General features: G+C 39.2%; 1 protein-coding gene across 38 annotated transcripts in view; it reads left to right on the forward strand.

Moving 5' to 3' along the window:
• Positions 1-13,818, forward strand: part of PUM1 (pumilio RNA binding family member 1) — a 136,452-nt gene that overhangs the window by 85,927 nt on the left and 36,707 nt on the right. For 14 of the 38 annotated variants that reach the window (XM_034959800.3, XM_034959801.3, XM_055103477.2 and 11 more), the window contains 4 exons: positions 866-959; positions 2,108-2,209; positions 7,470-7,621; positions 13,607-13,745. In XM_034959800.3, coding sequence (XP_034815691.1) covers positions 866-959; positions 2,108-2,209; positions 7,470-7,621; positions 13,607-13,745 — 487 coding nt within the window. Of the gene's footprint in view, positions 1-865; positions 960-2,092; positions 2,210-7,469; positions 7,622-13,606; positions 13,746-13,818 lie in introns of all 38 variants that reach the window. The other 24 variants (XM_034959799.3, XM_055103443.2, XM_063593388.1 and 21 more) reach the window with 3 other exon arrangements.

Raw genomic sequence — 13,818 nt, forward strand, 5'->3', positions numbered from 1 at the left:
TATTTGTTGAATTAATGAGTGAATGACTGGTTTTGTATTAACATAGAATCATAAGACATTCTTAGTGTTGTTAAGGCCTTTGAACTTTCTTTTCTTTAGAACTAAGAAGTGTGCTAGGTGTGAGCTCATAATCCAAGTTTTGTTAGTAGCTGCTGTGTTTCTGCTGTTTTATTTTTAACATATAAAGAATAGTATCCCAGAAGACTCTGGAGCTCCCGAAAGTTGGGCAGGTGTCTTAATTTACTCATTAGGATAAGCTACTAGTTGAGGAAGTTATTCAATACCATTTTCCCAGGAAGAGGCAGCTCAGAGGATGAAGTGAACACTTTTCATATTCTTCTCCAAAATGTGAGTAGGTGAGGATTAATTCAGTTATTTGTGGGGTCTTGAAAGCAGTGAAAGGAGATTCAGCACTAGGGACAATGTGACAAATCAGTTGGTAGTACATTTGTCTAATTTTTAACTTTGCCTTGGATCAGGCAGGACCTGTAGACCCGATAATCTTTAGGGCTTTTGAATGCATATATATGAGATATATAGATAGATATATAGATATAGATATAGATATCTCATATATGTGTGTGTGTGTGAGAGAGTGTGTATTTGTGGTTCAGGGGACATATAATCTGTGAAGCGGTCAGCTCATGGAACCAGGACACAGCAAATTGAAGTAAAGAAAGAGAGACAGGGAGAACAGAAGTATGAAACGTTTTAATCCCATGGGAATGAAGTAGAGTGTGAGAACATTTATTGTTAAGGTGTCATGCCTAAACAAGTGTTTATTAAAATTTTTAGTCAGAGAGGTTTTTAAATGATTTTGTAAGACAGTTTCCCTAACCACACCATGTTTTTCCTCTTGCCTCAGCTGTTCCAAAGACCTAATGCGCTTGCTGTCCAGCAGTTGACAGCTGCTCAGCAGCAGCAGTATGCACTGGCAGCTGCTCATCAGCCGCACATCGGTAAGTCCTTAAGCCCATAGCTCTTTCATGATAGGTGTGGCCGCCATTTTAGGATAACTGGTTGCTGTGAAACCCAGTAATTTAAACTGATTATAAAAGTTCAGACAAATCCCTCAGACAGAGTAAGTGGCCTCTTCCTTTTGTCCAGTTGTCTCCAGCCACATTAGTTTTGACATAGCTTGTAGACCCGCATCATAACATTTCTTCAGTGTTCAGCCATTGCCCTACCTCAGATGTTTCAGGATTTAAAGTATTTATCAGAGTAGTGACTGGTGACTACCATTAGCTCTTTCGGTAAGATTTGGATGACATTGATTAAATAAGTTGTGGTTCTATAGACTAATATATCAGCTTCTCATTTTGTGAACAAACAGTATAAATCCATTTTCCAGTAAGTATGCATTGAAAAAATTTAAAAGTATTCTCATATAATTACCGATTTTAAAGTAGCTTTGCCCTTTTCCTTTAGCAGTTGTTAAAGTTTTGAGCGATGTATTCATCGTACTGCCTAGACGTTTCTTCCCCCTGGACCTTCTTAAGGTCTCTTAGAGTGCATTAAGTATAAACAAGTAGAAGTAGAATTTTTTTTTTAATGTGTCAAAATGGCATGATTGAGTAGAAAGGAGATAGCTAATCTTGGATGTGATAGGCTATAGAAGAATATACTTACTTCCAACCTAAATAAATAAAGGCCAGGCATAAAGTCCTTGGGTCTGATAATGTATAGTTGTAGATGGTAATCTTTATAAATACCCATACATTTTATTTCATGAAAACTGTTTGGAAAATTGTTTTAAATAGAAATAAATACTTCATCCCATTTTAATATTAGTCTTTAAAATTGTTCTATTGTAGGCTGTTACAATTTTAATAATCTTTTAGAAATGCTGAATTTATAACTATATACAGTTTTAAGTTAAATATTTCTTTAGCAAAGGTAAAATCTTGACTATATAAACATTTCATTATAATCTTTAGTATAGCAGTTATCTTTTAAAAATTTCTCTTTGCCCTCAACCTGTCCCATCTTCTCTTTTTTCATTTTTTCCTTATCTACAGTCTGGAGTGAATAGCGAAACTGTGTAGGTATTTGATAGGGCTGCAGTTTTAGTCAAGTTTGTTTTTACTGACAGGTATGTTTTCAGCAGGTTTAGCTCCCGCTGCGTTTGTCCCCAATCCATACATCATCAGCGCTGCTCCCCCAGGGACGGACCCCTACACAGCTGGATTGGCTGCAGCAGCGACACTAGGTGAGACATTCTGCTGCATGAGGGATTTTCTCACCTGCTGAAAAGTCATTTGAGATGGGCGTGCATTCTTTATACTCTTTCCCAAATCCATGTCTCCAGTGGAGATTATCCAGATTTTCAATGCCATCTACCTGCCAGCTTAATATCTCTCCGTAGCTGTATCATAGGCCCCTCAGACTTGAAAATGTTCAAAGGCAAATTAATCACATACGCCTTGCATATGTGTTTTTGATCCATGGAGCCACCAGATACTCATTTATATTTTGGGAATTTCTCCCCTTGCCCAGATCTCCTACCACCTCTAGTCTATCATATAGTTCAGGTACTTTTACTGGCCTCTAATGTATTTCTAATTTCCTTGCCTCTCTCATCTCCTCTTCCCCTCTAAATTGTTCAAGAAAATGATTTCAAACTTAGATCTTACCTCTTCATCTTTCTGCTTAAACCTTTTATTGATTTCCCTTTTTTCTACCCTAGTATGTCATACTACAGTTATTACCAAACATGGCTGATCATTACAACTTATTTGGAGTCGGGGTGGGGGTGGTGGTGTTTTGTTCCTTGGAATCAGTATTTTTAAGGAGCTTCCAGATAATTCTGTGGGTTAGCTAGGGTTGGGACCCACAGTATATAGAGCTCTATCACCATGCCTCATACAGGTCTCTACATATGTACCACCCAATTCCCTTCCTAGTTGACTGCCATTGGCTAACACCATACATTGTAGCAGTACAGATCTGATTTTAGTTTGCTGCAGATACTGCATTGGTTTAGGCCCCTGTCTTTGGTCACTGTGGTCTTCTGTAGTAAGCTCTTTTTCCCATTCTTTGCCTGTGAAGTGCCCTAGTTGGCTAATTACTGCACTGTTTTTATTTGCTTGTGGGATGTATACATGAGTTTTTTCCCCTCTTTTTTTTTTTCTCTTTCTCTCTCTTTCTCTCTTTTTTTTTTTGGAGACAGGATCTCACTCTGTTGCCGAGGATGGGATGCAGTGGCGTGAATACAGTTCACTGTAACCTTGAATTCCTGGGCCCACTGGATTCTCCTGCGTCAGCCTCCTGAGTAGCTAGGGCTACTGTGCATCACCACACTTAGCTAATTGTTAAATTTTTGGAGAGATGGGGTGGTCTCACCAGCGTTGCCTAGGCTGGTGTTGTGTCAAACTCTCGGGCTCAAGCAGTCCTCCTCCCTTGGCCTCCCAAAGTGCTGGCATTCCAGGCGTGAGCCACTGTGCCCAGCCTATGAGTGTTTTTTTCTTTCCCTTGAGACTAGATTTTTAAAAGACAGGCATCTTTGTTATTTGACTCTGTGTTGCACAGTTACCGTCACCATGATGGGACCATAAATGTATGATGGGTTGAATTCAACATTAGGACAAACAAAATGTCTTCCAGTTTAGATATTCACTGGGGGAAGGTCCCTCCAAGTCAAGTTAATCATGACTAAATATTACTTTGAAATTTTACTACTTATTATGTAACATGTAATTTGCAATTATGAACTTAAATGTAGCCTAGCATTTCTTAGATTTTTTAAAAAATTGTTTACATTTTGGCATGGTTATGATGGGAACATAGTTAACATAGGGTGATCTGTCTGTCCGTGGTCATCCCCCTTTTGGGGGAAAACAGAAAGCTCTTCGTAGGAGAATGATCTCTGCTAACCATCATTAATATTTATTGAGCACTTAACTTTTGTCAGGCATTGTCCTGAATGCTTTTCTTTCATATGATTTTTCAGATGATGATTTTAGAGATTAGAAATTTGTGGCTCAGACAGCTGCCTTATTTGTCGTTTTTTGTTTTTTTGAGACTGAGTCTTCCTCTGTCGCCCAGGCTGGAGTTCAGTGGTGCGATCTCGGCTCACTGCAGTCTCTGTCTCTTGGGTTCAAGTGATTGATTCTCCTACCTCAACCTCCTGAATAGCTGGGACTACAGGCACCCACCACCACGCCTGGCTAATTTTTGTATTTTTAGTAGAGATGGGGTTTTGCCATGTTTGCCAGGCTGGTCTCAAACTCCTGACTTCAAGTGATCCACCCCCCTTGGCCTCCCAGAGTGCTGGGATTACAGTTGTGAGCCACTGCGCCCAACCTAGAGAGAACTGTCTCATTTGAAGTCACACAATTTAAATGTTGTAGAGTTGGGGTTTGAACCAGGTTTAACTCCAAAGCTCATGCGTATGCTTCACTATAGTATATAGAATGCCTGTGCTGTCTGTCTTGAATTGTCTTTTCTGTACTTTCTTTAGAAGTCTTTACTAATTTATGTTACTTGAAACAAAGAACTGGTCTTAGGGTTGACACTGCTGCTGTCACTGAGATGGTAGTTCGGTGATCAGAATCTTGTTTTTTGTATATGTCAGTTGAGCCAGGGTGAAAATGAGTTAATACTTTCACAAATAACAGGAAATGTTAACTGTTAAAACTATGAAAATGTGTATTCTTAGAGGGTGTCAGTCACACAGGAATTGAAGTGGGCATCCTGATGTGCCAAGCTCAGTTGATTTGCCCTGGGATGTTTTCCTAAATTTAACCTTAGGCCATGTGACCAGAGTATAGTAGTAGAAATGCCAGTTGAGAAAATTTAGAGAGTAATGCAGATGTTAATGGTAATAGCAGTCCTTGCCCAGTAGAGGCTCGCTTTTGTTGGCTTTTGGGAGAGCGTTGGGACTATTATTGCAGGTTGCAACCACTCATTCAAGGTAGATAACGGCTGTACTCCCAACCTGTATTACAGGTTGAGCATCCCTAATCTGAAAATTCAAAATCTTTTTGAGTAGTAACATGACACCATAAGTGGAAAATTCCACACTTGACCTTGACCTCATGTGATGGGTCATAGTCAAAACCACAGGCACATAACACACAGTTCATCTATTCAGCATCCCCAAAGGAAAAGTAAAATTACCCCCAGGCTATGTGTATAAGGCATATATGAAACGTAAATGAACTTTGTGTTTAGACTTGGGTCACATCCCCAAGATAACTCTTGGACACACACATAGTCTACAATCTGAAATCGGTAACACTTCTGGTCTCAAGCACTCTGGTGAAGGAACACTCTACCTGTTTACCCATTTTTACAGGTGGGGAAACTAAGGCACAGTTAGGGTCTTTTTTGTGTGTTTTTTTCTCTTATTTATTTCTTTAACTGCCCAAGACCACCCTGCTTTATAAACACTAATCAGATGAGTATGAGGCTCTATCACTCTTTTTTTTTTTTAAACTTGAATACATGGCTTTTAGGCTGTTCAGTTTCTGACAAATTAAAAAATGTTTTAACCCTTTTTCTTCTTATAGTAAAATAGTTCATAGTGTAACAGCTTTTCTTAGCAACACCTTTATTCTGTACCCAGGTATAGTGTTTCAATGTGCACCCTTGCTTGTAAACAGCTTCTTAATCTTTTCTAAGCCCACAGGTATAGAAAACACCAAATTAGAAATGTCAAAACATATTTATATTGGGCAGTGGTACAATTTGACTTATTTGTGTTTTGGAAGCTTAAAATGGGGGAAACAAGAATATGTGTCTATTTATTTTGGCTTAATGAATTATGTGTTTCTCCAGAATTAGCTGTAGCATCACAGTAGCTGTAATATTTGAAACAGCTCTTCAGAACTTCAGTCAGTGTAAGGAAGGTTTGGTTACTGTTAATGAATCAAGTTGGAAATATTTAACTCTCTGCTTTAAGGAAGTTCAACTTGGAGATACGTTTCAGCAGATTTGAAGAATTGACTTTGAGCCCATTTCCTGGTTAGCAAATGTGTCTTTGGTGTTTCTTGCTACCAGCTTCGTCATAGAATTCTATAATTAGATTTCTGCCACACTTGGGTTGATATCTGCATAATTTTGTTATATCTCTGTTGTGTACTTTATGTGGCCGACTGCAGCTGTACTTTGTTGCCAAGGAAAATGAACAGATAATTTGGATTAAAGCAGAATGCTTAATTTTTTTTTTTTTTTTTTTTTGGAGACACACTCTTTGCTCTGTTGCCCAGGCTGGAGTGCAGTGGTACAATCTTGGCTCACTGTAACCTCTGCCTCCTGGGTTCAAGCAGTTCTCCCGCCTCAGCCTTCCGAGTAGCTGGGATTACAGGCATCTGCCACCACGTCCGGCTAATTTTTTATATTTTTTTTTAGTAGAGATGGGGTTTCACCATGTTGGCCAGGCTGGTCTCGAACTCCTGACCTCAAAGTGATCCACCCAACTTGGCCTCCCATAATGCTGGGGTTACAGAGAATGCTTAATTTTGTTTAAGGTTCTCAACAGGTCTGTAACAAGTCAAGGTGTTCTATTTTTTGTTTCTATTTGTGTTCAACATTGACTTAAATTTAAAATTTCACATATCAGTGTCTGAATGTAGTTGTGTTGAATGCCTTTGTGACTTTAAAAATAGAAATAGGGGCCAGGCCTGGTGGCTCAAGCCTAAAGTCCCAGCAATATGGGAGGCCAAGGCAGATGGATCGCTTGAGCCCAGGAGTTTGACATCAGCCTGGGGCAACACAGACCTCTACAAAAAAAAAAAAAAAAAAAAAAAAAAAAAAAAATTAGATATGGTGGCATGCATCTGTAATCCCAGGTATTAGGGAGGCTGAGGTGGGAGGATCACTTAAGCCGGGGAGGTCAGGGTTGCAGTGAGCTGAGATTGCCTCATTGCATTCTAGCCTGAGTGACAGAGAGACCCTGTCTCAAAAAACAAAAACAAACAAAAACAAACAGTAACAGCAACTTTGAAGTTGCAGTGGAGGTTCAGTTGAGCGTCTGGGTTTTGTTGTCAGACTGATAGATGTTCTTTTTCTGGAGTTAATGAAACAACAGCACTCCGTTAAATCACCTTAGGTGCCATTCTTATCATTGAACATGGGATACATCCTAACCTTTTGTTCTATTCCATCACTTTAAGCACACAAACCCTCCATTTACTCCCTTCTACCAACAGATATTGTCTCTATGCTACATCCTCCATCTGTTATTAAATTGAACCCCTTGTATCAGTGATTCCCCCTTTTAGTTTTCTAATGTTTCATTCCTCACTGCTTCTTCCTCTAGGCCTGGATTATATTAGAAGACGGGTGTAAGGATCTCATATAATGTTTACTATTCTTTAAAAAGAGTTAATGATTAGCTAGCATAAATTAATATATACTTTTAAGTTAATATTTTACAGTAGGATCTATTGAGTCAGATGTAATTTTGGAAAGGCTGAGATGAGCCTCAGTAGTTCAGACTTTCTTTACCTTTCTTTTGCTATTTTTAGGCCCAGCTGTGGTCCCTCACCAGTATTATGGAGTTACTCCCTGGGGAGTCTACCCTGCCAGTCTTTTCCAGCAGCAAGCTGCTGCTGCCGCTGCAGCAACTAATTCAGCTAATCAACAGACCACCCCACAGGCTCAGCAAGGACAGCAGCAGGTAAATGTAGACAAAATTTACCTCTTCTAAGTGGGAATCGTGGTATTGTGGATAATTAATAGGTAATATTGCGCCTAATAGAAAAACACTGTGAATGCATGAATTTCCTCTTGTGTGTATGTGTGTGTGTCTGAGTTCAGGCTCAGATTTAACTACTCTTACGGAATGTCTTTTATATATTAGACACTATTGTACCTAGGTGGGGTAACGATACTAACCAGTTCACCTATAGGGAAATTGCTTAGCTGCAAGTGGCAAAGTGGATCTTCAAAGTTACAGTAAAATTTTGTTCTGCCATACTGTAGTTGCTTGCTAAGCACCACTTTCAGATCATTTCAGGGTTTTGCAAGGGGCTTGACACTAAAGCAGGGGTACTAGATTTTTAGACTGCTTATTTATAGTACCTATTGGATTGGATTGGATGTAAATCTTAAACTATCATATCTGCATTAGCTTTTTATTTGAGTTGAGAAAGGATGGTAAACTGCAAAACTACATCTTTTATTTTTTTTAAACAGGTCATTTCCTCCTTGATTGCTAGAATAACACCTTTTTTTTTTTTTTTTTTTTTTTGAGACGGAGTCTAGCTCTGTCGCCCAGGCTGGAATGCCGTGGTGCAATCTCAGCTCACTGCAATCTCCGCATCCCGGATTCAAGCAGTTCTCCTGCCTTAGCCTCCTGAGTAGCTGGGATTACAGGCATGCTACACCATGCCCAGCTAATTTTTGTATTTTTAGTAGAAATGGGGTTTCACCATGTTGGTCAGGCTTGTCTCGAACTCCTGACCTCGTGATCCACCCGCCTCGGCCTCCGAAAGTGCTGGGATTACAGGCGTGACCACCGTGCCTGGCCAATAACACCTCTTTATTGATAGAAACTGTGGTAAACTAGAAAACTTGAAAAAAAAAATTACCCTAAATCCTTATGTCAGAAAACCAATGCTATTATGTTTGGTATCTGTTATTTTAGCCTTATTATTTAATATTTTACAAAATTGTCATTATTGTGTCCATGTGGTTTTACATTCTGATTTCATACTTTACTGTGTTATTTAGTGTTCTTTTAAATGACACTTTTACTAGGTACATTTAAATCCACCAAACGATACTTTATTTTGACTAGTCTATTATATTTGATATTTCATTTGTATCAGTATTTTGGTGTTTTAAATGAGATTGATTAACATCCTTTACATAAGTTTATCCTTGGAAAAAATTCCTAGTAATGGAGTTTTTCTGGAGCAAATAAAATCAGCATTTAGGCTTCGATACGCATTGTCAGATAAAAGCTGTCATTTGAGACAAAACACCCTGCTCATATATGAATATATTAAATGATCCAAACAAGAATTTTTTGCTTGACATCAGTCTTACGCAGAGGGTGTATGTTTAATTTTTTTTTTTTTTTTTTTAGATTCCACACAATTACAGAAAAAAAAAACAGGTCTTGAAATTCTCCCCATTATTTGGACACTATTAAATGATTTTCTTGGCAACAGATACAGTTCTTGTACCATATATATAAGGAAATTCAGTAAATAATTTGTTGACAGAATGAGTGATCTGTTAAAATAAATTTCTTTTGAGACGGAATTTTGCTTTTGTTGCCCAGGCTGGAGTGCAATGGCGCAATCTTGGCTCACTGCAACCTCTGCCTCCAGGGTTCAAGCGATTCTCCTGCCTCAGCCTCCCAAGTAGCTGGGATTACAGGCACCCACCACCACGCCTGGCTAATTTTTGTATTTTTAGTAGAGACGGGGTTTCACCACATTGGCCAGGCTGGTCTCGAACTCCTGACCTCAGGTGATCCACCCGTGTCGGCCTCCCAAAGTGCTGAGATTATAGGCCTGAGCCACCACGCCTGGCCAAATTTCTTTTTTTGTTTGTTTTTTTTGAGATGGAGTCTAGTTCTATTGCCCAGGCTGGAGTGCAGTGAGCTCTTGGCTCACTGCAACCTCTGCCTCCTGGGTTCAAGTGATTGTTCTGCCTCAGCCTCCTGAGTAGCTGGGATTACAGGTGTGTGCCGCCACACCTGGCTAATTTTTGTATTTTTAGTAGAGATGGGATTTCACCATGGTGGCCAGACTGATCTCGAACTCTTGACCTTCAGTGATCCACCCCCGTCGGCCTCCCAAAGTGCTGGGATTGCAGGCATGAGTCACTGTGCCTGGCCTATTAAATAAATTTCTTTCTTTCTTTCTTTCTTTTTTTTTTTTTTTTGAGACATAATCTTGCTCTGTCTTCCAGCCTGGAGTGCAGTGGCGCCATGTTTGCTCACTGCAACCTTCGCCTCCCAGGTTCAAGCAATTCTCGTGCCTCAGCCTCCCTAGTAGCTGGGATTACAGGCACGTGTCACCACACCTGGCTAGTTTTTGTATTTTTGGTAGTGACAGGGTTTTACCATGTTGTCCAGGCTGATCTCGAACTCCTGACCTCCAGTGTTCCACCCACCTTGGCCTCCCAGAGTGCTGGGTTACAGGTGTGAACCACTGCACCTAGCACATAAATTTCTTAATAACTGCTCTTTGTGGAAAAGTCTGTATTTATTTGTGTGATCATCTTTTTGTTTAAATGGCTGCCAAATTATTATGCATTTGGAAGACTAAAGTAATTACCATGTTTTAAAATTAGGTCTAATACAGTGAACAAGAATAATACTAATAACTGCTGTTTATTGAAAGCTTTCTGTGCAGAGTTAAGTGCTGTACATGTAATTTCTATTTCTCTTATTATGATAGTTGTACAACTTCTTGTTTTATGAAATAGAATTTCATAATTGAGAGGAAATCGATTGAGGAAATACAATTTGTGTGCCCAGGGTCACACAAATACAAAGTTGTTAAGATTTGAACATAAGCCTCTGTCTTGACAACTTTTCTTCTGACCATATTGTGATGTCTTGACTTAAAGAAAATCTGAGATCTTGTGTTTCTTCTGCTGTTAACTAGCTTACAACTAGGGCAAGTTGGATGGCTTCTCTAAATGCATATATTTTTGTTATAAAATGGACATAATAATCATTAACTTTTCAGTTTTCTGTCATTCCCTACAGGTTCTGTCAAACCCTACTAAGAAGAAGTTTTTAGCATTAGTTTTTAATTAGCAGCCATTGTTTTAGTTCCTTTTTATTGGGTGCCAGTTTCTGATTTTAAGTATTTGAGGAAAATATGATTTTCTTGGTAAACTGCCTTGTCATAGTAATTAAAATGAGAGGTTCTTTTTAAACTTTGCTGTTGGCCTTTTGGGCCCTTGTATTTTATCAGAAAGTATATGTTGCGTTCTAGTCAAGCTGACTGTTCTAGGATAGTTTTTATAAATTCAGTCATTTTGTGATTTATTAGACTTTAAAATGTTACTTGTGAAACTGTATATTTTGTTTCCATAAAATCATGGATTTGACAGCTATTGATGAAATGAAAATATATGAATTTTGGCAGATAACTGAAGGACTTTTATTTGTAGTTAGGGGTACTGGACAGATTTCTAGAGAGTAGACAAAAAGCTAACACTGTTTTCCTTCCTTATTACAAGACTCATCAATAGTCTTAGACTACCTCTTTAGGTACCTTGTCCACTCTACCACACCTGCCCTTTCACAGAACACCTAATCAAACATAAACCTACTTCTTTATATTCTGTGAAAGCAATGCTTTCATTGTTTTTTAAAATCTTCAGCAATTTTGAACTATTAGCATTTGCCATATTTCTGTGCTTGCTATTTACTTATCCTAGAGTGAGATCTCTTCTGAGTTATTGGGTATGTAAATTCTAAGTATTTGGCAAAAGTGCTTGCTATTTACTTATCCTAGAGTGAGATCTCTTTTGAGTTATTGGGTATGTAAATTCTAAGTATTTGGTAAAACTCACCTGTACAGCCCCCCGACTCTTCTATCTATGTAGTTTGAAACACCCTTTCTCTTACAAAGTTGGTTAGGTTCTTTAGGTCAGAAACAAATTATATAATATATTGATAATAGTGATTTGCTATTGGTTATTGATGATCTCCTGGGTATCAGGCAGTGTGGCTTAAACACATTATTTGAGATATTTCCAGCAAATCTGCAAGATCATTTGTTAATTCTTACTTATTACTGATATAGAAGTAAAAGATTGGGCAAATTAAGTGTCCACACATCCCTTCTTGCCAGTGTGGACAGTGTTGGTCACCTTATACTCACTTAACAAATATTTAATTGGTTATTAGTGTTGCTTCTCTTTTTACATTTTTTTTTTTTTACCACTGGTACCAAGAATAATTTGTACCCATTTTCTTGACCATATGTCTAACTTTTATAAATAACACAGTGAAATTGAAAGTGATCTGATAAGAACTGTACACTTGACAATATGACAAAACACATTGTTAGGAACTGTAGTAATTTTAGCCTTGGTTTGTGGATTTTGCATTTTTGCTTGCTGGAGTGTGTAGATCTTGTGAGATAGATTCTTCACATCATTCAGAATAATAATGATTGCTAGCATTTTGATGTCTGTGTTTCATTAATAAAAAGTAGATCCTTGACTGGGCTCAGTGGCTTCACACTTGTAATCCCAACACTTTGGCAGGCCAAGGCAGGTGGATTGCTTGTGCCCAGGAGTTAGAGATTAGCCTGAACAACATGGTGAGACCCTGTCTCTACAAAAAATAGAAAAATTAGCCAGGTGTGGTGGTGCGTACCTGTAGTACCAGCTACTCAGGAGAGGTGGGAGCATCTCTTCAGCCTGGGATGCAGGGGTTACAGTGAGCTGAGACTGTGCCACACTACACTCCAGCCTGAGCAGCAGAGCATGGCCCTGTCTCTTCCCTGCACTCCGCGCCCCCCGCCGCCCACCAAAAAAAAAAAAGTAGATCCTTTATCAGAGTGGCATAACTGGTATTCTGCACTGAACTTGACTAATGCGTATGTTTGTGGAATTTCTGAGAGGGAAATAGAAATAGTCAGGTGAGAGCCCTACCAAATCGAATCTGGTGAACTCATTTGGGGCCATGTGGACCTTGATAAATATATTAGTGTTAAAGAGGAAATATTCTCATTCCATCTATTGTGTGCATGTGAGACTCAGTTGACTTTAAATATGTGGGTAAATTACCCCTGTTCATCTTGTCTGGAACCCCTCCCAACCCCCATTAATACTCTTTTTTTTCTTCTTCTTTTTTTTGTGTGTGTGTTTTGAAATGGAGTTTTGCTCTTTTCCCCAGGCTGGAGCGAAGTGGCTCGATCTCAGCTCACTGCAACCTCCGCCTCCCAGGTTCAAGTGATTCTCCTGCCTCATCCTCTCTCGTAGCTGGGATTATAGGCGCCCGCTGCCACGCCTGGCTAATTTTTGTAGTTTTAGTAGAGACGGGGTTTTGCCATGTTGGCCAGGCTGGTCTCGAACTCCTGACCTCTGATAATCCACCTGCCTCGGCCTCCCAAAGTGCTAGGATTACAGGCGTGAGCCACCACGCCTGGCCTGTTACACTCTTTTTTTTTTCTTCACCCACTTTTTGTCAGAGCACTGACATTATATAGTATGGTTCATTGTCTGTCTCATTCGTTAAAATAAAAGCTCCATGAGGACAGGGGCTTTGTCGGTCTTGTTCATTGCTCTGTCTCACTTGCCCATTTGCCACATGGTAGGCATTAAATATTTGATAACACTACCACTTGCTGATGCCAGATATTCCAAATTCATCTTTTAACTTAATTGTCACAAGAACTTTATGAGGCAGATGAGATAAAATGTTTGAATGAATGAATCATCACTTTTGTGTGCTTTTTGCTGCTTATAGAGATAATGTGTTTAAAATAAGAATGGTAGAATGAAATTCCACTCTATGAAATGTTATTAATTGAATTTATACACTAACAGCTGTGACATATAAAAACCATTATAGGGAAACTATTTTACAATTAAGTTTTAAAAGTTGACCCAACCTGAGCATAGGGTAGGTCTTCTTCAATGAAAAGAAAGTGGTTGAGTTATTTCTGTCTTCCTTTCCCAGGTTCTCCGTGGAGGAGCCAGCCAACGTCCTTTGACCCCAAACCAGAACCAGCAGGGACAGCAAACAGATCCCCTTGTGGCAGCTGCAGCAGTGAATTCTGCCCTTGCATTTGGACAAGGTCTGGCAGCAGGCATGCCAGGTGCGGCTGCATTGTTATTCCTAATACTTTGGCAGGGAAAAAGGCTGCACGTTTGAGGTGATTACAGAGGGGA

The sequence above is a fragment of the Pan paniscus genome, chromosome 1, assembly GCF_029289425.2.
Source record: "Pan paniscus chromosome 1, NHGRI_mPanPan1-v2.0_pri, whole genome shotgun sequence".
NCBI lineage: Eukaryota > Metazoa > Chordata > Mammalia > Primates > Hominidae > Pan > Pan paniscus.